The sequence below is a fragment of the Protopterus annectens genome, chromosome 1.part0 (assembly GCF_019279795.1).
Source record: "Protopterus annectens isolate FY-2018-M chromosome 1.part0, PAN1.0, whole genome shotgun sequence".
Classification (NCBI taxonomy): domain Eukaryota; kingdom Metazoa; phylum Chordata; order Ceratodontiformes; family Protopteridae; genus Protopterus; species Protopterus annectens.
In genome coordinates, this window is record NC_056725.1 from 806,173,986 (window position 1) to 806,201,719 (window position 27,734).

General features: G+C 40.0%; 1 protein-coding gene across 1 annotated transcript in view; it reads left to right on the top strand.

The window, feature by feature from the left end:
* LOC122794642 (arf-GAP with dual PH domain-containing protein 1-like) overlaps positions 1 to 27,734 on the top strand; it is a 1,143,274-nt gene that overhangs the window by 418,876 nt on the left and 696,664 nt on the right. Inside the window, exon 2 of the mRNA XM_044063238.1 lies at positions 25,937 to 26,067. Within this exon, the coding sequence (XP_043919173.1) occupies positions 25,937 to 26,067 (131 nt within the window). The remainder of the gene's footprint in view (positions 1 to 25,936; positions 26,068 to 27,734) is intronic.

Below are 27,734 nucleotides of genomic sequence, written 5' to 3' on the forward strand. Positions count from 1 at the left end.
TCTTGTGTTAGTCTGTGATAGCCAGCCTTTCCATTTTGTCAGCTTGCCCTGCATAGCCACTTTAAAGAGCTGTGGCCTATAACCATGCTGAACATTCTGCCATATGGGAAGTGTTGAACTTTTTGTAGAGCCCCAACTCTGCCCAGACACTTATTTTCCTGTATAATTGCATAGGATTCCTCCTTGAGCTAAAGTATGTGGCTGTGATTCTCTCTTGTGTGCTCTCCTCCCTTTATGGAAACAGAGTAGAGTAATTACAATTATCTGTTTCAAATGCCCACTGTACCTGTCACATATTTTCCAGCAGAATGCATTCACAGACTTCATATACATACTTTTTTAAGCATTGCATAGCCATGTTCTAAACCAGGTTAGCTCCATCCTGTAATTCATTTTTCTATTTCTCCCCATCTCCATCTTCTAACCATAGATTTATTTTTCACCTCACTTTCTTGCAGCCATCTTCTCCCTTTCACTTCCTTAAGCTATAACTGTTTTAATGTTTCTAATCTACTGTCTCTCTAGGGTCTATATCACATAGTCAAAGTCTGATAACTTTGAAAGCGTAATGTTCAAACCATTATGTTCGAAGTTACAAAACTTCGACTATGGATAAAAAAAAAATGGAAAACAAAGTAAACTGTTTTAAGCAGGGGGGCAAGCCCCCCTGCCCCCCACACCCCCCACTACTTAAATATGCCAACTCCAAGATCGCACCCCATTGAACAAAATGGAAACCTCCGCTTATGGTGATTTCCATTCAAACGCTCGAACTTTTACAAATTCAAACTTATGGTCTCGACCATATGAGGTTCAAACTTGTAAAAGTTCGACTATGTGATAGGAACCCATCTCTCTTCCCTACCTTACTACCATCTTCTGTTTCACTACAGAAAAAAACTAACTTGCTATGCTATCAAAGTCCATATTCTTCAAATACACATTTGAAATTTGTAATGATCTTTTTTTCTATTAACTTTATACACATACTTTCTCTTCTTGTATACTCACATATCCATTTCTTTACTAACCAGTCTTCGCACTCTGTCATTTCAAACTTACTCTTTTGAATTCATGCATTTCCATACTTAGCCCACATTTGCTTGCATCTCTCTCTGTTTTCACCTCTTCTAATTTAAACAAATTAGAGTTCATTCAGAAGACAATCTTCCTATTTCTTTGGTTGCTCTGTATTGTATTTTATTGTATTATATCTGTAAAAAGACAACTTTTACAATTCTGTTATATGACATTTATTTGTAAATATAATAATCCATATTACAAGTTTTTATTTGCTATATTTTGCTGCTGTCTTCATGTAATATGTTGAAGCTTTACTACCTTGGCCTGCGCTGAAAATGGGATGTTATGTGATCCTATCTCGCCTACATTCTGTACTGATGGGTTCGGAGCCGATCCTCGGCTCCGACTCGGCACGCTATACTATAGCACGAAGTCTCTTATTGGCTGAGCTATCCTACATCCCAGGATGCACCACCCCTGCTTCCCCAGATCTCGTTTGCCACTTTACAGCAAAGACGTGGTCTCGGACTTGGCTGAGCTAAGTGTCTATTTCTTCAACTAATTTCTGTCAGAAGTTTTTGAATAACATACCCAAAAGCTGTTTTAACAGCTATCGTTGTTGTGTGACTGAGTTTTGAGCAAGTTTTGTGGTAAATTTGTCTTTTATTTGAGGGAAAGGATCCCGTTTTAGTTAGAGGGGCCTTGCCCTCGCACGTGAGTTATACTTTAGAGTGAATCTTGTTGTGTGTTATAGTTGGACAAGTAATCCCGTTTTCTATTAGAGGGGTCTTGTCCTTACTTACTCTTGCTTCTTTTGTTGACAGTTTGAAAAAGTTTTTTCCTTTTTGATTGTAGTGTTTGGGATTCAATATGTCGAAAGAGCACAGACCATCTGGGTTCAAGAAGTGCTCTAAATGCAGCTACAAAATATCCATAACGGACGATCACTCCCTATGTGTTTATTGTTTAGGCCCTATACATCTCCAGGAGTCATGCAGCGTTTGTCACGCTTTTTCCTCCCGGGTCCTCCAAGAGAGGAAACACAAATTGATTTTAAAAGGGCTTATTAACCCAACCTTTGAAGAGGCTTTATCATCTTCCTCTTCACCTTCTAAGAAAAAGAAGTCGTCGGCGCCGACCAGCCCGTCGGAACCGGCCACGAAGAAATCTAGGCAGGCTTCTCCATCGGCTCCATGGACTTCGGAGCCGAGGGCGGAACGGTCTGCCTCGATGCCTCCAGCCTCGACTCCTCTGACCTCGGAGCCGACGGCTAGAGCTTCGAGAGGCGGGTCACCTTCATCGGCTCCACTGACTTCGTAGCCGATGAGAGTTGCCCGCTCAGACTATTCCCCTTCAGCGCCAAAGTCCACTTCGGCTCCAAGGGAAATTGCTTTGGTTGTGGAGTCTCCCTCGGCACCGATATTTATCGAGACGATTCAGAGCCGGTCCCCCAGTCCTTCGGAACCGGTGGAGAAGTCGACTCAAACTCATTCGATCTCTTCTCGGTCTTCGAGAATGTCGGATTCGGACATAGACAGGGTGCTTCAAAGGCTGTTTCAGTCTCCAGTCTTCCAAAAGTTGGTTTCGGCTCCAGCCCAGTCGGCTCCGGAGCAGATTGCCCACCCTGTTGTCTTGGTTCCTCCTCCAACAGCCTCGGCACCATTGGAGTCGGTGCTGGTGGAGCTGGTGGAAGTTTTCGGGTCGGCTCCGGCCCTTACTCCAACCCCAACCTTCGGGTCGGAGTTTGGTACACGGACCTCCTCGGTCAGCCCCGGGGTGATGCTTTGGGACCAATGTTTTCAGTTCTGAGCCTCCCTCTCGGTGCGTTGGCTGCGGGAGTGCCATCTACTGTTGTGGCCTTGGGGGTCCGACCTTCCCAGGACTCTGGGGGTCTGGCCTTCAGGGCCATGAGGAGTGCTTTGGCCAAATCTTCCTTGGCTACCTCCACCGTCTCTCCGGCACCTTCCCTTGGCACAGAGACTGGTTCCTTTGTTGTCCCCCTGTCTCAAGACAGCGGAGCCCTGGGGCCTGAGGTCACCCCCATTGGGGGTTCCCCCCTTCCTGGAGGTCATTCCGAGGCTTCGGAGGAACCTCCCAGGAAGAGACAGTGCAAGAGGAAGCACGTCGACTCCCCGGACGAGTCTCTCACCTCAGACACCGACCTCGATGATGCGGAAGGGTCCCCCAAGTTGTCCTCGGATGATATCTCCTTTGCGGACATCTTAGAAATCCTCAAGCAATGAGGCGACTGGCAGTCCAAACCCCCTTCTGCTGAGGAGTCGGTCTTCCTCAAGGCCTTCGGGGCTCAGCCCTCCACCTCCTGGGTGTCTCCGCCCTTCGATGAGCTTCTAGATTTGATCTCTCGAAGGGCGTGGGAGCACCCGGATACTGTGGAACTGGTGCCAGCTCGCCCCAATAAATTTCTTTCAGCCCCCCCCACCCCGAGAAGGAATTCCTCTCCAAAGGTGTGGCTGTAGATGCCCTGGTGGTGGCATCTGCTACCCAACAAGATGTGGCAGAGGCATCTACATCCGTCCATCCTCCTAATAAAGAGTCCAGGAGCATGGATTGGTACAGGAAGTGCACCCTTACTTCAGCAGCCTTTACTTTAAGGTCTCTGAATTATCTGACGCACTTCACCAGACTTCAGAAGGATCTGGTCAAGGAACTTTCAGATACCCTCTCTGGTAACCTACCTGAGCAGCTGGCCCAGATGGTTAGCTCTCAGCTGGCTACCTTATCATCATTATCGAACTCGTCCATGAGGCTCATTTCGTATGCAGCCGAGGGGGCGAGTAGGGCAGCAGGAACAGGTGTTGCTCTACGGAGACAAGCCTGGCTCCGCCTGTGTCACTTTGCGGAAGCCTTCAAGTCTTCCTTTGCCGACGCTCCCTTCGATGGGTCCTCTCTGTTTGGACCCAAGGTAAAGGACACATTGACCCGCTGTGAACAAGAGGGTAAGACCTTGACTGCCGTAGGAGCACAGTTTTCCACTCCCTTCAGGCCTTATCCCAAGGCTAGAAGAGGGGGGAAGATGTGGTTCCGTAAATCTCAAAAGGCTTACTCCTCACAGCAGGGCGATCCCCCTTCTAGAGGCAGAGGAGGGGGAAACTTTTCAGGAAGACGCCGTCCCAGAGGCGGCGGAGGCCCCCGCAACACTGGAGACCACGAGTCCTTTCGTGGCTCTTCAACCTTCCAGCATCCCTGAAGGATTGCCCGACTGTGCAGCTCCGGAGCCAGTCGGGGGTCGTTTTTCGAAGCACCTAAAGGCCTGGAAGAATATCACTCGGGACCGATGGGTGCTCCGAATCATTGCCGGAGGTTACACCATCCCTCTTTCTCAGCCCCCCCCACCATCCCGGAAAATCCCAGACCCACCACCCAGTCAATGGGATCTCGCAGCCATCGAAATCTCAAAGCTGCTTCAAAAAGGAGTCATCCAACCGGTCCCTGAAGGCCAGACCGGATTAGGGACTTACTCAAGATTCTTTTTGGTGCCAAAAAAGAACGGGGACTTGAGGCCCATTTTGGATCTCAGCAAACTAAACCGATCCGTCAAGAAGTCCAAGTTCCGGATGGTCACCTTACAATCCATTCTCCCGCTGCTGGAGAAAGGTGTTTGGATGTGCTCCATAGATCTCAAGGATGCCTATTATCACATCCTGATAGATCAGGCATCCAGGAGACACTTGCGCTTCAGCCTGGGAGACAGTCATTTCCAGTTCCGTGCACTGCCCTTTGGTCTCACCACAGCCCCCAGGGTGTTCACCAAATGTTTGGGGGTGGTGACTGCTCACCTGAGAAGTCTAGGATTCCAGGTGTTTCCATACCTAGACAACTGGCTCCTAACTGCCACCTCCAGGTGTCTACTCTTACAAAACCTAGCAGCCACTATATCTCTAGGAATCACCTTCAATTGGGCAAAGTCTGTGTTGCTGCCATCTCAGGACATTCGGTTTATCGGAGTAGAGATAGACTCAAAGCAAATGCGGGTCTATCTTCCTACAGAGAGGATAGAAACATTACAGTCTCAAGTTCGAGCCTTGCTCCCCAAACGCCGAGCCCCAGCCAGGATGGTCCTACAACTGTTAGGTTCCATGTCGGCCACCGTTCTCCTAGCTCCCTTGGCAAGGTTACATATGAGGATTCTCCAGTGGCTCCTGTCAGTCCAGTGGTCTTATCAGGATCTCCCTCTGTCACCTCATTCTGATCACAGAGACGTGCAAACAGGACCATCGGTGGTGGCTTCTTTCCTCCAATCTGGATCAAGGGCGACCCTTTGTTCCACCACCTCCAGTGGCCACATTGACTACGGACGCCTCCCAGACGGGGTGGGGGGGACATTACCTGGGCAGGTCAGTCCAAGGCAAGTGGCACTCAGACGAGAGTCTCCTCCACATCAACATACTGGAAATGAGGGTGGTGCTTCTATCACTGCAAGCACTACACAGTTACCTCCCCCGGGGCATGATTGCCATTCAGTCCGACAACATGTCAGTAGTTTGGTACCTGAACAAGCAAGGAGGGACCAGATCATACCCCCATTGCAGAGAGGCCATGAAGGTATGGGATTGGGCGATTGCAACCAAACGGTCACTGGTAGCAACACGCATTCCAGGGAGATCCAATGTGATAGCCGTCAGACTGAGCAGAACTGTTCTCTCCCCTCACGAGTGGTCTCTGAATGACAGAGTGGCAACTCAGATTTTCAGAAGATGGGGAACACCTTGTTGCGACCTTTTCGCAACCCCCCTCAACACGAAATGCCAACAGTTCTTCTCTCTCACCCCAGTTCCGGGGGAGATTTCCAAGGACGCCCTAGTCCAAGCTTGGCCCACCGGCCTACTATACGCCTTTCCACCGGTTCCCCTTCTTCCCAAGGTGATCCAGAAGGTGATTCGCTTGGAGAGCAAGATGATTTTAGTTGCCCCATACTGGCCTCGTCAAGTCTGGTTTCCCTTTCTTTGGAAATATGCACTAGACGGTCCATGGTTCTTGGACCAAATTCCGGACCTCTTGACCCATCAGTCGGGACAGCATCATCAGTCCCTCCACTCGTTGAGGTTAACAGCTTGGCTCCTCCTCTTCCAACTTTAGTCAGGAACCAGGTTTTGGATCCGGAAGTCATACATATCTTGTCTTCGGCCCACAAGACTTCTACTAAGAAAATGTATAATAGCAAATGGAAGAGATTTGCTATTTGGGCCCAACTCTGGGGATTAGATCCCATAACTGTCCCAGTGTCAGAAGTTTTGAAGTTCTTAGCTTCTTTGTTCAATCAAGGCTCTTTGGTCTCTACCATTAAGGTTCAATTGGCAGCTATTTCCAATTTTCATGAGAGCATAGAACCACCTTTGATGAGCAACAAGTTATGTAAAGCCTTCATGAAAGGTGCTGGGCTGCTTCGGCCTCCGATATCTCATCCTGCTCCATCGTGGGACCTTAATGTTGTGTTAGGTGCTTTGACTTCTTCCCCCTTTGAACCAGCAGCAACTTGTGACTTGAAATTTCTTTCTTGGAAGACTGCTTTCTTAGTTGCAATTACATCAGCCAGAAGAGTTTCAGAACTTCAAGCCTTATGTGTCAAACCACCATACCTGTTTTTTCACAAGGATAGAGTATCCCTCAGACCGAATCCTTCCTTTGTTCCTAAGGTTTGTTCTAGTTTTTGTCTGCAACAGTCATTGGAACTTCCAGTTTTCTTCCCAAAGTACTCAGACAGAGCAGAATACATCTTTCACACCTTAGATGTTCATAGTCAATTGCGCTTCTATTTGGATAGGATGCACCAAACATGGAAAACAGATCAGTTGTTTGTGTCCTTTTCGGACAATAAATTGGGCAAAGCCGTCACCAAAGTCACTATTGCCAAGTGGATCAGAGACTGTATCAGTCATACTTATTTCATTTCTAATAAAGAGCTTACAACTTCTGTGAAAGCTCACTCTGCCAGGGCTATGGCTACTTCGGCAGCTTTTCATTCTAAGCGTGCCATTAGTGACATTTGTGCTGCGGCTATGTGGTCTTCTGCTCACACCTTCATTTCTCATTACAAATTGGACGTGGCATCTTGGGGGCGAGCTTCCTTCAGTTCCACAGTTCTCAGGAGTGTTTTCCAGTGAGCCACCCAGGAATCAGGTGCTAGGGACGCTGTCCCATCAGTACAGAATGTAGGCGAGATAGGATCACATAACATCTTTTAGTTATGTACTTACCATAACTTTAGATGTTTGGGATCCATCTCGCCTACATTCTTAATAACCCACCCTCCTTCCCCCTGCCTTGGAGATCAGAAGAGACCGGATGGTCCGAGTTCAGCCGTTTCATCTTGAAACACCTGGCAATGTTATATCAACAGTCTATGTATGTGTGCATGTGTGCGGACAAACAAGATCTGGGGAGGCAGGGGTGGTGCATCCTGGGATGTAGGATAGCTCAGCCAATAAGAGACTTCGTGCTGTAGTATAGCGTGCTGAGTCGGAGCCGAGGATTGGCTCCGAACCCATCAGTACATCTAAAGTTATGGTAAGTACATAACTAAAAGTTGTTGCCCATTCAGACTTTTCCCGAAAGCAAATGTCAATAAATGAAAAAAATTTCACAAGTTGACACATCTTTCCATGCCACTGAAAAATAGATATTGCAAATTAATTCACATTTTTAAGTTTACATGCTTAACTGGTTACAAATGAATGAAAACTACATTAAAATCCATTATTTGTTCAGTTGCACCACTATTGTTTACTTCATGTTGTTACCGAGGTATTAATGGACTGTCGACAACTTTCTTTTAAGTGCTGGCAGGCTAGAAGTTCTACAGATTTTCTTTAGTCACTTTTATCCAGTTCAAGGATATATGGGACTTTGTTCCTATGCTGAAGAGCAGGCTACCAATTAGATGTCAGTCCATTTCAAAATGCACTTACACAAACACAACTAGGGATACCTCTTCACTTCCAGCCAGCCTCCCAGCATGTCTTTGGAATGTAAAAGGAATCTAGGAATTCAGGTACAAATCTTCAAAACTGCAAAGAGAACAGGGACCACACAGATTCACTGTCCAAGTACTGTAAGGTAGCATTGTTAATCATGCTATCCTAGTTAAACTGTGTTATGTTCATGGGTGCTGGAACCATAGAGCAAGGGGGAAGAGGCACCCTCCCACTTTTACAACTGCAAGACCTGTCAGGAAGAAGTTGATTTTCATTTGCAAGTGGTAAAGGAGGACCCATGCATCACACGCTAACTCAGAAGTTAAACTAGTTGTCGGGAAAAAGCACGGAGGTTAACTAACTCAGCTAGCTATACAGGAGTCATTGTTCCAGTAAGTTTTTCTTTTATTTTATGCTGCACACAACCCACATCAAGCAAAATCGGAAATGCGAACGATCCATACCAGCATAGTCTGTGATCCCGAATCTCCCGAACGCTGCTTGTGTGCGTAAGTGTAAAGCTACCTTTACAGAAGAGTTGCTACATGCATTTGATAATCTTGGAGCTCAAGGAACAAAAAACCACCTGGTGTGACGGAACAAGGAAGGCAACCAACCACAGCATTTAGCTACATCTACAGTAATTTCTTAGCAGCAGCAACAGACACTTGGGATTTTTTCACTTTCTGCAGCCATGGATGGGTTCACAGGCAGTTTGGGTGAGTGAGAGCTACCAGTGAGATGTTAGAGAACATTTGCTGATTGTGTAACTGAGCTCTGGTTCCTGAAGAGTAGACACGTGATGGTGCTGATTATTATTATTTTTTTTTTGTCATTTGCGGTTGTTTGCTTCTTGTTTATTACCTTTCCACAAAATCAGGACATCATCTAGGAGCCGGTTATATAATAGTATTTTGCCTTTATATATAGAATTCAAAACACATTGTTCCTCCCAGTGAAGTAAAACTAAATTTGCAAAGCTGGGGGCACACTTTGCCCCCATTGCCACACCTGAAATTTGGTGGAAAATCGGAGGTCGGAATGTTTACAAAACAGGAGGGATGGTGTGGAACGGAACCATTACCATTCTGGGCGGCAACACGAACAATTACCACAAACGACGAACATATATCCAATGAGGAGACAATGCACCAACAACAACTACAACAGGAAGAAATATTAGATGAAGATTATATATATATATATATATATATATATATATATATATATATAAAATATATTTAGCTACAACAGTGTGTCGAACAACAATGATAAAGGTTTGTTGGACAGTACCAATGACTCTGTGTGTACCCAAGTGAATGCATTACCTTTGGTCAAAATATATAAAAAATCTGGGTTTAATGTATATAATTACAGTGCCATTGATATAAATGAACACCATCATGATGTTTTGAGCAAAGGTTTTTCCTTTGTACCTGAACATAAAGTCAATGTTGTGAAAACATATTCTAACATTAGACTGTATGCTAGACAGTTAAATTTGGCGATATTTTTCAATGATTCCACTGAGACAAATTATATTCCACTAAATGATATGGTAACAAGTGGTTGTAACAGAAAGAGTACGTTTATTCCACCCTATAACAATGAAGTAGCAATATTTGAGAAAATGTGCATTGGAGAGTTGATTAATAACATCAAAACAAACCAAAAGGTGCATTATGATGATAATTTAGATAGAAGTGAAAGAGAAGATTTAATTCAACTGGCAACTAATAGACAGTTAAGAGTTATGAAACCAGATAAAGGTGGGGGCAGTCATTATGTCAAAACTTGATTATATAGGCAAAATGATGGATATTTTGGATGATACCACCACCACTTATCTGAGAGTTTCAGTAAACAAGGTAAATATTTCTTACCACAGGATTGATTTGTTTTTATTAGATGAATTATATCAGGGAGCAATTAATGGAGATGATTACAACTACGTGAAAGTTGACTACCCAGTTACTTCAGTTGTGTTTGGAATCCCAAAGACACACAAAGATTTATACAATCCACCATTCATAGCCATAGCCATAGTTTCATCAAAGGGTTCTAAAACGGAACCATTGGCAGCTTATGTGGATAGGAAAACACAGCAGGTTTTAAAAGGGGCTCAACACGTATTAAAAGATTCCTGGCATTGTTTGCAAAGGTTTAATAACCTCCAAAGTACGGACATTGAATGTTTTTTCTTAACTGTGGATGTGATAAATCTGTTCACAGTAATACCCCACGAGGAAGGTATAGATTATTTTACTGAAAGTTTGGTTAAAAGTAAATGTTTGAGTAATGACAATGTGAACTTTGTTGTGTCCTCCATGGAAACAGTACTTAAGAATATTTATTTGACGTTTGAAGGTGAGATTTTCCACCAAATTTCAGGTGTGGCAATGGGGGCAAAGTGTGCCCCCAGCTTTGCAAATTTAGTTTTACTTCATTGGGAGGAACAATGTGTTTTGAATTCTATATATAAAAACAAAATACTATTATATAACCGGTTCCTAGATGATGTCCTGATTTTGTGGAAAGGTAATGAACAAGAAGCAAAACATTTTGTAGAGTATTTAAATACAACTACTTTTCTTAAATTCACTAGTAAATGGAGTGATAAGCAAATAGATTTCTTGGATATAACTCTTGTAAAGGGTTTAGATGGTATAACAAGCAAAATATACAGGAAAGAAACACAGTAATTCACTATTGCATTACAGTAGTTATCACCCCTTGCATCAACGTAGGGGTATTATAAAGGGGCAAATGGTAAGGTTGTCCAGAATAATAAACAACAAAAATTTGGAAGAAGAACTATACACCTTGATTGGGATGTTTTTGGAAAGAGGTTATCCTCTGAAATTGTTAACCAAAATACATAAGGAAGTTTTAAATAAAAGAAATACTTTATTTTCCCCAATTTTAGGGGCAAAGAATACCAATAATACAATGATATCTAAACAATAAGATTCAACTAACTCTAGAGCCTTAGTATTAACTTACAATAGCCATGTAAAAGAAATAGAGGATGTTGTTCGTACAGCATGGAATATTTGTTTCAGTGGTGAATCAAAAAATCTTCTTGATACTTTCCCTAAAATAGTTTATTCAAGGGGAAGGAATATAAAAGAATTTTTAGAACAGCATAATACCAAAAACATCGTCTCAAAAATGAGTAGATGTGGTACTTGCAGGATGTGTAGGTATATCAACGATGGCCCTTATGTTAGTATACAAGGGTATAACAGAACTATTTCTTGTCCAGGTAGAGTTCATTGTAATACAACAAAGGTGGTTTATTTAGCCACCTGTACCAATTGTAGTGCCTACTACGTAGGTAAGACTATTAGGAGACTAAAAGACAGGATAGGTGAACACCTTAGGGCTATCAAGAGTAATGATATACACAATGCCTTATATGCACACAGTACAAAGTGTATTAATTTTAGGAGATTTGTATTTTTTGTTATAGATAGGGTGTTGTTCAGTGAAAGAGGAGGAGATGAAAAATTAAAGGTGGAACTTTTGGAATATAAATGGCAGATTTTGTTAAAAGCCTTTAGGCCACCTGGTTTAAATGAACACATCTCCTTAAAACCAATACTGAAACAAAAGGAAAATGTTATATAGATAGGTAACAAATGTATATTTTTAGCATACAATTGTATAAAATGTTGTTATATGATATGTACATACATACATACATATATATATATATATATATATATATATATATATATATATATATACATTTATATGTATGTATTTTTTATAAATACATATGTTTCACGAACATTGTTTGTATTAAGGCACGAGCTGTATGTAATTGTTTGACACATGCTTCTTTAAGAATAAGGTAATTAATGGTGTTGGCCAATTGGAGCATTGTTTTAATATTATGTATAAAAGCAAGAGAACAATTTGATTCCATTCACTCTGATGATGCCATGTTTTGATGGTGAAAGCGCTTAGTGTGCGGATTAAAATGTTTTGGAATACTTGGTTGGTTGTTGTGTTGTTATTTTATAAGTTCAGTATCCATTGAGTATTTTTTACGTTTTTTATTGTTAAATTTTGGCTTTTTCCAGATTTCTTGTGATGCGAAGTTGAGAGATTTAGTTGAGTGTCAAGTGGATTTTACAAGGAGCTGAGAGCTTCAGGGGAAGAGAAGTTTAGTGCTGCTTATGCTAAATTGTTGCATTGTTAGTAGCACAACATGTAGTATACTTGCTTTTGATGTAGAAGGCTGTGGGTTCTACTCCCATAGTATGCAGATGGATCACTGATGCTGTACTGTGTTGTACTTTAACAGGAGTGGATGTTGCAGTCCTATAAATGTTCTCCTTTGGAGGAGTTACTTAATAACGAACCTGTTATCAGTTTGCCATCCATTCCCCATTGCAAAATTACTAGATTATCATTTTTAATGTAACATTGGCAGTTTATTCTTTAACAGCAACAGACACTTTTATTTGTAGATGAAACAATGAAATATAAAGTTGTTTGCTAGCCACAGCCTCTTCATTAATTACAGATCCCTTTAATGTGGAATTATTTAGATGACTTACTTCTGCAGAGATTTTGCATATTTACTCATATTGGTGGATTGTAATGACAGACGTTTGAGTGACCTTTTATAGTTGAAATTTTCTAAAATGAGTAGTTTTGTCATTATCGATGTATACATTTTGTTTCATTGCTTACTAGAAAACTGTTCAAAACTACAAATTTAAAACACATTCTAACAAGTGGTGCTTAGTGGAATATAATTTAATACAGTCAGACTAATACAATCAGGAAGGTGAATCAAAGAGTGCATACATGTATGCATGGCCCTAAAAATGTGTAAGGAGCCTGTGGATTGAAAACGGCCTATAGGTAAGCTTAGTCCTCCACTGGCCAGATGCAAAATGAATCTGGATTTTCATACCATTTCAGTGAATGTGAGTTTCAAGGGCAGAGACGTTTACTGCTCATGCTAAGTCTGTTTTCATTGCATGACAGTATTGTTTGTTTAGCAAATGGCTCAGTGTTTGTCTGAAACACAACTGTCTATCATTATTTAAGTTTTGCAGTCCTCATAAATTTGCCAGAAAATCACACATATGAGGAACATACCAAAAATATGACACAATCAGGGACAGTCAAACATATGCTCTGATCTCTCAACCTCTTAGGGCAAGAATCGAGAGAAAATGTGAAAGACTCAGAATCATTGGCAAATTTTAAGCTTTCCTCTTGTCACCAAAGCAATGGATGAAGGTAAAAAAAAGTAAAAGGAAATACCAAAGGGATTTGGCCAACTAAGTTTAGGATGACTGCAAGCTAGGAGCAGTTATTGAATCCCCAAATTACTTCACCATCATGCAGGAAGGTTTGCCCCAAACAATAGCTTGTGCCTAAATCATGAATTGAAACTAAACTCCAAAAAATACATTATTGTATCCTTTGAGAAGTCATCTACTCCAGGGAACTGCCAAATTGACAATGCCCCCCCTGAGAACTGACCAAGTTGTTTGGCATTTAGGAACTTGTGTGTGCAGTGAACTAACCAACTTGTGCCCAGAGTCATAAGAAAGTCTTTCTGTATTGCATCACTTATAAATAAATTTATTGTGACTAGATCTAGAGATGTTACTGTCCCCCTAGCCTTCATTAGGTCAATCATTTTGTATAATGCCCACTTTGGCATGTATCTGTCCAGCTCCATGCAGCAATTGGAATACCCACAGAGATACATTACTAAAAGGACACAAGTCCTAAACAATAGGTCTTGCATGGACCACCTCAAAGCTTTAGCACTATACTCAGTATCCAACAGAGTGCTTAGAGGTGACTTGTCTGGCACACAAGGCATCCTCTGACCAAATACAGATGGACCTATTGAACCTCAGCAAGTCATATTGCATTAGAAATACTCAGTCCAGGTATCTAAACTGAATGTTGTGGAGAGATGGATATATATCACACAGGCTACCACAGTTCCAGAACAGAGTATCCATTCAAGTAAAGCAAAGCTCATCCCTGTCTATATTCAAATGCAACTTGGATCTAAGGATGGGTAATAGAAAATGTACTCCAGGATTGCACCTTCTGCCACTAATGGATAGAGGCAATTCCTAAATGATGCACCCCTTATATGGGTCCCCTCAATTTATTTATAGTATGATCACAGTTATTCTCACTAGGGCTAATATACAATTATCAGCCATGGGATAGGTAAGACCAATCAGGAAATGTTAATTCAAGCACCAAAAGGGAATTGGCTAAGCTTAAAATGTCCTCCAAGTGAACCTATCTTGTGGTAGTAAATAGTTTTAAAAAACTGCCCTTTTTAGATCACTGTGCCCCCCCCCCCCCAGTCTTCAACAGCTTCCAGCACCTATGGTTCTGTTTTTAACTGGTATGCAACATACTGCTTGTTGCTGTGTTCTGAAAAGCTTTACACACTTGTTAGAATGATGACACAGGTCTGTTGGCTGTTAATACACTCTGTTTATGTTTATCAGTACCTCCGAAAAGACTTGATATCCCTTACTTCTGATGAGCGCTACCTTCATCTATACTTTATCTTTTTGTTGTACCTTTGCACATTATTAGCATTCTTCTTTAACTGCATTTACCATAGTTACAATTTGTCATTTGCTGTGAGTGTTTTGAGACGGTCACTGTTAACCTTTTGTAACTAGTGTATGTGCTGTTAGAATTTAGGTGTTCAGTTTTCACCAGATACTCATTTCCAGCATAACTGTGTTAAGTGTACTAATACTGTCAGAATTAAATAAATAGCTACGTAATCACCGATGACATAGAAAAGGTAAAGATGCAACTACAGCCCAGGTCACCCAAGTTTGGTTAGCAGATTGGGTGCTTGGTGACCCTAGCTGGCAAGATAGGCATTCTCATGGGTGGTTAGTGTGCGGCTACTGAGGAGTGGCATTGCAGGAGGAATCCTTGCATGCTTTTACCTCACCAAGCTACCACGTGCCTTCATTTGTGAGTGGAAGGAAATCTGCATTCCCTGGGGTAGGGAATTGAGTCTCAACAGTGAAGGAGGTAGCCTACCCCCCCCCCCCCACACACACACACACAGACTGGTCAAATTAGAGAACATGAGCCAATGCTGTCATTGCCAGGATGCCAGCAAGAGTGCAAACTCCCTGATGTCAACCTGAATGATAGCCCTTTGCTGTCATTGTAATGGATCTGGGGAATTCCTCACCACTCAGAAACAAATGAACTCAAAACAGAAGATTAGCAGACAGTGGGGGAAAGCCACTAGAAAAAGTAGTTTTAAAAATAAAAACAGTAATATATATTCAGTGATTCTACCCCAGACATACTGGCAACACAAAAGAAAATGTATATTCCTGACAGTAAATGTAAGATTAGGTATTGTAACCAGGACTGAATCTGTCAAGTTTATTATTAATTTAGTGGAGAGGATACTTTGTTGAAAAGACCAACTTTTTTATAAAAGATGATCTAACTGATTAAGTTGTTAACTAATCATTTATCCGCTGCTGTCAAGTCACATCTGCTTTTTCCAGTGACCCTTTGAACAACCATCACCCGCCGAGTTTACTGTAGCTACCTGCAAAACATGGAACTTATTTTTAAGAAGACAGGAGTTGTACCTACCAACAACTGTTTAATTGTTAACTCTAGTTAGCTAATGCTTTTCCTAGCTATGCAAGTGATAAGACAACAGACTTTCTTTCTCAGATTTCTGTGTTTCACTGTAGAAGCCACTAAGAAATGTAGTAGATTTGAAACTTCCATATATATTTATGTATGTATTCATGCGTGCGTGTGTGTGTGTATATAAAAGGAAAAATTTGCTATAGTTTAATGTTCGTAAAATCAAACATATTTAATGCCAGCAGCAGTGAAATAATTTGATTGCTTCTGCCTGCATTACTTTGTTGAAGGCCGTAGAATAGCGAGGAGTGGAAATTTGCCCTTTCCCCACTGTTGAGGTTTCAGAGTTGGGATGTATAATTAGCAGGGGATTTGAGGGGGCGCAGGGTGACTTATTCCCCTGTAAAAACCGTGACTTATATATTTATTTTTTTTCTTTGTTTGAGTTTTGATCCTTTGAGATCAATGTTTTGGCATTCACTCTCTTTTTATTTCGATACTTCTAAGTACATCCATATAAGGTTGCAGACTGTAAGAGCAAGCTTTCTTTTCCCTTGTTTTTCAGCCTGCTGGCTGCTTGTGATTGCTGTACAGTGGGATCTGAGAATTTGCCATTTCTCCACTGTTATGCGATTTCAACATTGATAGATGTATAGTTGGGGGAAGTGGGGTTGCAGAGGGTTTCTTGGCCCATAGAAAAAATCAGTGTTTTTCTTTTTTGCTTTGTATTTTCAGTCTTTTTAGATTCAATTTAATATGATTGCTCTTTTTGGATTCGCTGTTTGGAATGTTCACTGTTTGATGATATAATTTGTGTGAGTGTATTTATATATGTATGTATGTGATACACACGCACACACATACATATAATACGTATGTATGGTCAATGTTCTATTAATTGTTCATTATATACTCAAATTCCATTTTGTTGAATACTCTTCAATGAAACCCACACCACTGAACCACCTGTAAAACTTTAAAATACAGTATTTCTATATACTAACTCCCAGATAACACAGCAGTGACATACCAAGATATGTCTTAATATTCACTGTTGCACAGTCTCAGTTTGGTCCTTTGCTGTTTGTAGATGTACCAGGTAATTGATGAAAAAGCCTCAATCATTTGCAGTCGACCAACTAGTAATCAACCTATAGACACACACTTGAGTATACACATATGCCCACGTGTCATTCTGTAGTGATGCCATTTCAAGTATTTGACATGTCAGATATGCCCATAACATATCTATATTTTGCTGGCTTTGCATCATAACTAAAAATGTATGTTTTTTTTACCATAATAGTGTACTCTATAACAGAGCAAATTTTCCTGTATCCCTCAGAAAATAGAAACGTAGATGAAATGACACCTACCACATGAAGATAGTGGTGTGTACATTTGTCTTTTTACCTAGAACCGCAAAACCCATGAGTGTGTAGTTGACTAAGAATCTCAAAAATTATAAAGGTGTATTGCTGACCAAGTCTGCAGATATGACTGTAAACTTTGTGCTGCAGCAAACTCCTCAAACACAACAAATTCCTCCAAGAAAGAGGGATTTTCCAAATAAGTAACAGCTGTCAAAGCTGTGGACTGAAACAAAATACCAAAAAATGTATAATTATATCCTTTAGTAAGTATGAATTCCCTTGGAACTATAGCATTAATGACACATCCTTGAAAGCTAATCCCATAGCCAGGGATCTTGCAACCTATGTCAACAACGAACTGCCTTTTGATCACCACTTATCCACTATTGTAAGGATGTCCTTATCAAACAGTTTATATCTAAGGGTGTGGCATCCAGGTCCGTGGGATGTTATAATCCACTGTACTTGGCGTTCATACCTGTCTGAAAGCTTGTCACAACTAGAGCAACCATAGTGCTTTCTCATTAAAAATATCAAAATCGCAAACACTTTGCAGATTGTCTTAAAGCCTCTTGTCAGTATCTTACATGTTACTCAGATGCAATCGCTGCCTTGCTAATAGAGCCTTAACAGAATGTATCTTCTCAGACCTGTTCCATATTTGCAAGTCCAATGGTAGCGTGAATACCCACTCATGGGATGCGTCAGTCTCTTTTGCAACATAAATAGAGCATGTTGGAGTGATAGCTACATATCAGAGAGACTACTTCTGTAGAACCATCTTCAGCTCTACATAAGGTAATATATTACTCTTACTCAATTCAAATGTAATTTAGACAAGCAGCAAACCGCAAATTCACCCCTGGTTTAGCACCCATCTTCTCAAGGATTGGAGCAACAAGTAAATGCCCCGACATATCATTTTCTGCTTGCCTCTTGTATGCAAAATATAAAGGCTAAAAACTATCATGGAAATGTAATGCTACACTTAAGACACTCAGATTGACAACCTAGTAAGTAAGTATTAACCTGCAAAATTAATTGTAGTCTTTTAACAGTTGACAAGACATATTTTATAAAAATCTTACTACAATGCTGAAAGTGTTTTAGAGGTAAACTGTTGTGAGCACCCACTGCTGGCCTTACAACAGCCATTAACCTTCTCAGTTTATATCATAATGTTCCCAATAAAAGTATTTACATGATGCTTTTGTTAGAAAAACCGCAAATGTTAAAATCATTTCTATATACTTTGAAATTATTTATTTCTCAAAGATTTGTTTTCTGTCATTTAATAACCCTGCTGTGAATCCACATCTCCATAGATGCCCTACCTCTTTCTGAAGCATGCTTGGAAGATCTCACTTCTGTCTTCCATCCAAGTCCTATAAAACATTTAGAAAATCAGCAGATGGTTGAAAAGCTACCCATTTGTGCCTGGGGAGGTTTTTAAGGGTTTAGCCCCAGCTTTCTTAGGACTTTTGGGAGTGTCTTAGTTTTACAATAATTATCAGACTACCTCCTTCCACTCATTCGTTTCCTAGAGTATGGAAATCCTCAGTTGTCACCTCCCTCCCAAAGTACGATCATCATGTTTTTGGTATTGTACTGCCCCATTAATCTACTACCTTCCCTTTCAGATATGGCAGTTTTTAATCAACTCTCTTTCAGCCTAAGCACATTTAACTTACTGAAAATACAGCAACACAGCTTTAACATCTTTTTTGTATGGTTACTAATCTTGATTGAAAAGGTTGACATTTTGTGCTGGTTATGTTGACCTTCTTAATTAATTAGACACTAACACCCTTTACGGGTTATTGAACATCAAAAGCATTACTTTTCAAGCCAAATGACATGTAATATAATATACAGTATAAAGTAGTAGTTAAGAAATGGGAACTCAAGAAGTCAGGGTTGAGTGGTTACTGTATTCTAGCTGGGGTCACCGGTGACATCTCACAGGACTGTTTGCTTTCTTTCTGGACTATTCGTCTTAGGAAACATATTTTTTCAGAAATAGATATAAAAGTTCTCCTAGATTATCCACATTAAATATGTGCCTGTTGCAGTTATAATGATCTCTACTTTATTGTCAGTAAATGCAACATGATGAGACATTACAAAAAAGACATGCATTCTGATTGTGAAATGACAAGTCACAAATAAATAACACCTTCATTAAAAATTTAGGGGCAGTGGTGGATAGTTTAAATTTTTGACCATTGCATATCTACTTAAATCAGAATAGCATGTTCTGTAGTCATTTAATTTTACAAGTCATGTCTAATCACTCCTAGGGGATCGTTATACCACTTTAGTTGCCATTAATTTGATCCATTATGCATTTTCTAGCATTCACCTGAAATACCATTCCTTTCTTGAAGTCATAAGGTCGAAAAACTTGGAATTACTCAGAAATTATATAGGAAATGTCAGAAGTTGTTATATTTGGTTTCTTAGAGGTTACTTAAAAATTGATACCTGCATGGTCTGTAAGGCAGGTTTTTGATATTCTATTTTGAAGCTTCTGTCCAGAGCCATTTGGGGAGTTAAAATTCAGATTTGGAGACCCAATACTAAAAGCAAATATCAGTAATAGAAAAAAAGACAGGCAATATTGTGTAAAGCCTACCATTATTATGGTACAATATTTCCTTTACATTCAGAAATCATAATTTATTATCTTAGCAGATCTTCATGCTTTGATACATTTTTTAATGTTACATATTCTTTTCTGTTATATCTTGTGTGTGTACATATACAAAAACTCTTGGGCATGTGGACTTATAAGAAGGCGCACAACATCCTGTCACCCTCTCTGCAACAGACAATGTCATGCAAAATATAAATGATGGCAAATGTATGAGTCCCATATTCATAGAATGAGTCAAAGCGTTTAACTCTGTCCAACACCCACTATGGGATATGCACTGCATGAACATCTGCCACTCATATTGTTTTTGTCAGATAAAAAAACAACATACTTTTACAGCAGTCTGCTTATCTTTAGCAATAAAAAAATTAATGTAGAAGACTAAAAAAAAAAGATTTGAGAAGTATGGTAAATGTGGGGGGTGGGCTGTGATGAGAGTGAGAATGGTATCTGGGAACATATTTTGGGGAATGTAATGAGTTGGTAGATTTGAAAAAATTCCTGTAGAGTACTGTCATCAGTTTTGGGGTAGCAAATTATTGTAACTAAGGAAATTATTCTTTTGAAATGAGACATAGGATCTGAATTGCCTAGACATAAGACCTTACTAAGTTTAATGCAGTTGCTTGGAAAAAGCAATTAGTAGAAAACAAAAATTAAAATCTAAACCAACTATAAGTCAGTGGCGGCTGGTGACCTCAAATCAAAGGGGGGCTGCAGGAGACAGCTGAATGGGTGGGGACCAATGGGAAGGGGTGTGGTCAATTAGAAAGGGGCGGTGCTATGCTCAAAACCACAACAACTGGAACTTTAGTTAAATACACTGCCCTGTGTGCCAAACCATCATTACAAGAGTCCAATCAAGACAAAATGAAGTGTAGAAGAAAAAAATATTTCAGTGCATTGGCTACATGACAGCTTACTTAATATCTAAATGGAAACGAAAAGGTTGTGAGGCATGAAAAAATAAATTACTTTTTAAATACATTACTGGAATGCCAGTCAAAATCAAGTATAAAAAAAACAAGCAGCACTCAACTTAAACCACTTCTCCTTGCACTGCAGTTCTAATTGTAATTTATATTCAGCTTTATAAAAGTACCAAGTAACATGCTGAAAGTAGCAATCTCTGAGATACCCCCACCTGTAAAAATGTTTCTTATCCAAAAAAGACCTGCTGCCTGACAGCTGTCTACTTGTTTCATGGGGAAAACATGATCAAAGTAAATAATGAACAGCAAACAAGAAACAAGCTCAAGATAAATTGCTTAAAGGATTGCTGCACAGGTTATGGACCACACATGATAGATTGGCATTATGTTTAGTTTACAAGTAAAGCCTGCAAAGATGATTGCAAGTCTCTAACAAATGTAATGAGCTTCTGAAAATGCTGTAATACTGTCCTTTATTACAAATAGTTGTCATATGCATTTCAGTACCTAAGGTTTATACGTTATCTAGTTATGTAAATATTCTCTGCATGGCAACAACAAAAAGGCTTTCAATGTTGTTAATTCTTTCATATTATGCTTATTAAAGCTTACTTGCATCTTACAATCTCAGACAAGCTTATCTGATGGTCATTAAAGCATTGCTACTTAAACACAGAGCAACAGGACTTTGCAACAGCATGCATTTTCTGAATAATAAGAAGCATAAGTCAACAGTATAAAAATATGACAGAAAACCATACCATTCTGCAAAATCAGGGACAGATGAAAAGCCACTGTCATACTTGTGTCTACCTTGGATGTGGGAATACTCTGTACACTTACACTGCATAACTGTTCCTTGCCTTGCTTGGACACATCCAGAGTCACTACATGGGGGAGTGGGGTGCAACAAGTGTGTCAAAATTTGAAATGTGTCTGGCTGACGGTGATGGCTCTGACACATTTGTCATACCTCTCAACCTCAGAGCAAAAAATCTGGACAAAGGTCCAAAAATAAGGACAATTTTTAAATATTGCTCTTATAAACTTAGAAAGATAATAGAATAGTAGTAGGTCTTGCATTAGTATGAATTTTCTAAAGGGTATGAAATCTGAAACTCAAATGTCTGCTGTTATTTTCTAACTTCAGTCTTTAATGATTTGCCACTAATTTGCCAGAAAACCATAATTTTATGAAAAACGGACAAAAAATGTGGTGCAAAAATATAAAATTGCCACACATTACAGCTGGGAACCTGTCAAAGAAGGGACACTTTTTTAAATATTAGTGCTGTTAACTTGCGCAGCTGACAAAATACTAGAATCTACATGCATTTCTGAAATGAAAGTAATCTATAACTCTGATCATTACAGTTATTTATAATTGTAAACCCTCCACGTTTTCTTCCAAGGTATTATTAGGGGGAGAGGAACTTTTGAGCCAAAATCAGGGACAGTTGAGGGGTTTGGATATTCCTAATTCTATAAAGCAATTTATTTGCATGTACCTCTCAACCTCTTAATGCAGGAAATCTGGACAAGGCCAAATATATTGTGGGAACATACATACAGTACTAAAACTTTCTCTTGTATAAGCTTAGACAGTTAATAGAATAACAGGTCTTGCTTTAGCATGCATTTTTCTGAAGGTTATGAAGTCTGAAATTCAATGTCTGTCATTATTTAGTGACTTCATTCCTAAATGATTTTCCAGAAAATCACAAATGTTATGAGGAACAAACCAAAAAGAAGAAGCAAAAATCTATTCTTTCTGCAAAAATCTGGACACTTGAGAGGTATAGTTCAGCTGGGGCCGCCCTCCCCCCCTCACAAAATCATGGTCGAATGGAGCCTCCCCCTGCAGCCATTCCAATGTCCCATTACTTGGCTATTTCACCTCATTTACCATAAACACTGTAATGTGCATACTGCTTTACTTTTGTAATAATCTGGATTTCATTTGAAAGTTTTATTTTGCATTTTACAGCAAAAACACTAATAGACATCTGCTAAACAAAGCAATGTAGTTTAACAATAAAAATAGACTTAGTATTAAAATTTCTCTGCCCTTGAAACTCACATTCATTGAAACAGCATTGAAACCCACATTCAAAGAAAATACATTTTGCCAGTGGCAGAAAAGATTAACTTTGAGCTGTTTTCAAATCATAGGGCCCTTGCACATGAAACCTACATGTGTTCTTTGATACACCTTCCTGATTGTATTACATAATATTCCTTGTATAATATAGTACAGTTGTTGGAAGGCATTTTAAATTTATTGTTTTGAATATTTTTCCAGTAAACAATGAAACAAAATGCATGCACCAATAATGACAAAACTACCCATTTCAGAACATTTCCATCATAAAAGTCTACTCAGACTTCTACAATCCACCAGTATCAGTAAATATGCACAATCTCTGAAGAAGTAAAAGTCATTTAAATAATACCACATTAAAGAGATCTGTAACTAATGAAGAGGTTGCTGCTAACAAACAAATTTATCTTTTATTGTTTCATCTAGAAATAAAGTGTCTGTTGCCCTTGAGGAATAAATTGCCTATGTTACATTAAAAAAAATTATAAACTAGTAATATTGCAATAGGGAATGGATGGTAAACTGATAACAGGTTCATAGTTACTAGGTATCTTTGCCAAAAAGGACTGCAACATCCACCCCCTTTATATCACAGTACCGTATCAGCAATGCATCTACATACTGTGGGAGGAGAACTCACAGCCTTCTGCATCAAAAGCAAGCACACTACCTGTTGTGCTATTAACAATGCAAGCAGACTCAGCATAAGCAGCACTAAACTTCTCTTCCCCTGCAGCTCTCAGCTCCTTGTAAAATCTACTAGACACTCAGCTGTATCTCTCAACTTTGCAGCACAAGAAATCTGGAAAAAGCCAATATTTATTGAGGGGGGGGGACAAAAGCCCAAAAACCAGGGACACATTTTAAACATTGCTTGTATAATCTTGGAAAGTTGCTAGAATAAAATGCTGTGTTACCACCATACATTTCACTGCCAAGACTTAAACCCAGGACCCTGTGCAAAACAGTCAGAGCAACGTACCACTTTGCCTGTGCAAATCAGTCAGAGCAACGTGCCACTATGCCAAATCAGCTGTTTTGTGAAAGAGAGGAAGACTGAAACTTAAATGGCTAATATTTAGTGAATTAAGTTCTCACCATAGCTGTCGACCTCTTAGCACAAAACACCAGAACAAAGCCAGTAATGGGGGGAATACAGCCCACAAACATATTCAGTGAATTCAGTTCTCACCATAGCTGTCAACCTTAGCACAAAAAACCTGGATGAAGCCAATAATGGGGGAATACAGTCACTTACATACATCACTTATGGCACTAAACATAGTTTTAAGTTCACTGTCATAGAATTAGTATGGAAGAATAATAGATTAGGAGATCAGAGCAAAGGGACACCAGATGGATCATGAGGCTGCAAGCGGATGGATCCTCTGGCTTGAATGATAGGCTTTCATTAAAGCCTTTTCTTATAGCTAGGAATCAGAAACATTGATGGGTATAAAATATGTATAGTCTTAGACATCTGATGTTTTGGTCCGTTAGGTTACTAGTTACATGTTTAGAATTTGATCGTTGCTATTAGGTGGAGTTAGTCATCAGGTATTTTATATTTTATATGTCATGAGTAATTGCATGAAATTAACTCATTATATTAACTTATATTTAGATTGTTTTTATATAAGTAGATTTTTAGATTCAATCCGCATATTTAATAGTAGTTGAATGTAGTAATGTTTTATGATGAATTTTTTATCATTACTATTGCGGATATTTATTCATATACACACATTATTTATGTTATATGTTTATGTAGTATCAAGTGTCTACAATGGTGCTTTACTTTTATGCCATTAGCTTTGAAGTGAGATCACTTTAAATTTAGCTACTTATCAATGATTGGTTAGCGAGTAAAGGAGCTGCTATTTAACTGTGGTAATATATTTATTATTAACAGTCTGATGAAGCATTTGGATAAATGTGAAAGCGCTAACTGAATCGATTTTATTTGTTTTTTATGTCAGTTCTTTCTTTACATTAAACGGTTCGCTTTTATAGTCGTGGTGTCTCCCTCAGGTATTCTCTAACCACCACCAGATATCCTGAGTTTTTGCTAGCTGCCAGGACATATAAACTGGGGCATTTTACACACAGACACCCCTTCAATCCACAGTCGTCCCGCTTAAGCAATGTTAAAAATGTTCCTCCCCACGAGAGTAGGCTCCAGCCTGCAGATGTTGCAGTCCGGATCTCTTCCATGCTGTGCTGTCATCAGACTACAGAGATGCCTTCTTCCTACTCCAGACTGCTGTTCCAGCAGTCCAGATCCCTGTGAGTTTTGGGAACACCGAGTGCGCATGCGCAGAAGTTCTGAGACTCGAAATTTGTTTTTTTCTTTTTCTTTCCACAGCTGGGGGGCTGCTGTCCTGTAGCACGAGCTGCCCCTGCTATAAGTGAATTATTGAATATTGTAAAAGATGTAAAACAACTAGGGGTGGGATCTTTAAAAAATGGATGAAGCAAATTGCACTGAAGTAAATGGATTTTGTTGGGAAAAATACAAACTGACATCCAATCATTTGCAATACCATCATTTTTCTCACATTTCATAGCTAGCTTATGCAGCTTTTAAATATCAGTGTCTTGTCCTGAAAAAAAATGTAAGAAAATCTGAAAGCATTTCAGAGAAGCAGTCCCTTTATACATATGTTTAAATTAAGGTCAGAATGGCCACCAGAAAGTGACAAATTGCAACATTTTGAAAATGCTCACTTAAAAAAAAAAAAAAAAAAAACTGTTCCTACTTGTTTTCATTGGGGTTTTAGATGCTAAAGCTGTCACAATCTGCAGTGTGTACATATACTGTTGTTATAACATCAAACGAAAAATGTTTTATGTTTTCATCAAATTGAGATTTCCTGTCTTTCTGTTGTGGCATAAAGTGACATCAGGAATTATTTTTTTTTTTCACTGAAACTCAAGGTGTAGTTGCCCATGAATCTTGGAACTCAGTCTAAAGAGATTTTATTAGTAATTGTTCCAGTATAATTTCATGAAATGTAACTGTGCTTTGTCAAACCAAATTAATGATACATCCCTTTATAGACAGGGATAAAAGTAATTGCCAGGTAAGTTCAATTTTAGTTACACAAACTTCTGGAAGATGCTTGATAGTAAGGAAGAAAAGTTGGAACTGAGTAATTCTGTCATTTGGGCTCACAAAAAAGTCATGTCTGCCTTTTTTTCTCTTGTTTATGTCATGTTTAGGAATCATTCCATCATTTTTTTCCTGAAGTCTTTACCTGTGTTTATTTTCCCCACAGATCCTGACTGGGCTTCACATACTCTGGGAACATTCATATGTCTTAACTGTTCAGGAATTCACCGCAACATTCCAGAAATTAGCAAAGTAAAATCCACTGTAATGGATCATTGGGATGACTCGCAGGTAGAGGTAAGTAGTTTATTTGATTTAACTGGTACAAGTAAGACATTGTAATGGTTCTGTCTAAATGCTCTAGTTAAGCTGTGTTTATTGTTGTTTAATGGGGCCTAAAAAGTACAGTTGTGTACACTTACCATAAATGGAGATGTTTGAGTGTTGCAGTGATCACATTTGGGTTATCCCTGCCAGGGTAGCCCTCAGTCGCCCCAAATACCAGAGCCTTAGTATTTCTTTGTCAGTTGCTGTTGCTTCAGGACTGATGTCAGCTCATCAGTAGTATAAAGTAAGGCAGCCAATGCTATTATATCAGTCTTTCTTGCCCTAACTGTCAGGAACCCCCAAGTGGGAGCCAGGATATGGTGGAAGAACCCCACCAGTAGAAAGTAAATACCAAAAAGTTCCTTGAAAGGAGAGAGAGAGATAGAAGGAGATTGGAAGGAAGGAAACCAGGACTGCAACAGTGAATACACTCGAACATCTACATTTATGGCTAAGTGTACACAACTGTACTATGTTCTTCTTGTTTCACTGTTGCAATCATCACATTTGGGTTGATTCCCAAAGCTGAAGAAAAGGGTGGAGGCAGTCAAGAAGACTGGGGGCTGGCTAGGATGCCCTGCAGGACTGCAGTGGCAAAGTCTGCCCCAGGATTTGGAGAAGATAGGCAGGTGGTAATGCTTGGTGAAGGTATGAACAGATGTCCATGTTGCAGTCTCCAGAATGTCCCTGGTGGGGACTCCTCTGAGGAAAGCTGCAGAGGTTGTGGTTGCTCTGGTAGAGTGAGTCCTGACCCCCTTAAGGGGAGGTTTCCCATGTAGCTTGTAGCAGAAATGGATGCAGTGTGCTATCCATTTAGAAATGGTTTGTTTGGATATGGCTTTGCCCTCTTCTCCTGCAGCAAAGCTGATTAACAACTGATCAGTCTTTCTAAATTATTTAGTCCTGTCTAGATAGAATCTGCACTGTCTGTGCACATCTAGAGAGTGCAGTATCCTTTCCCCCTTGTTTTGTGGGTTAGGGAAAAAGGTGGGCAAATGAATGGATTGGTTGAGAGCCACACTGGACACCACTTTTGTCATGAAGGATGGGTTAGTCCTGAAGGAGACCCTGTCAGCATGGAAAATGATGAAGGGCTCTACAGCCATTAATGCTTGTAGCTTGGATACCCTTCATGCTGAAGTGATGGCCAGAAGCAAGGCTGTCTTCCATGAGAGAAACTTTAACTCTGCTGAAGCTGCTGGTTCAATGGGGGCAGGGTGAGCTTTTCCAACACAAAGTTTCAGTCCCAAGCTGGGGTAGGTGCTCTTCTGGGTGGACTGAAGTTGCTAGCCCCTCTTAAGAATTGTTTGATGAAAGGGTGTGAGAAAAGAGGTTGCTCAGTGCTGAAATGAGCAGAGATAGCAGAGGCATGAATTTTAATAGAGGAAAATGATAGACCACTGTGCAGTAGGTCAGCTAGGTAATCCAGGATGAGAGATTGAGGGCTGTGCCATATCGGCTCCTGTAGCCTGGATCCAGGTGGAGAGCCTTTTCCATTTGTCAGCATAAGACTTTCTAGTGCTAGGGTGTCTGGCCTCACTTATAACATCTAGAACTTACTTACTGAAATTGGCAGTTTGTACAGTGGTCAGGGAATAAGCCAGGCTGCCAGATTGAGGGTCTGTAAATGGGGATGC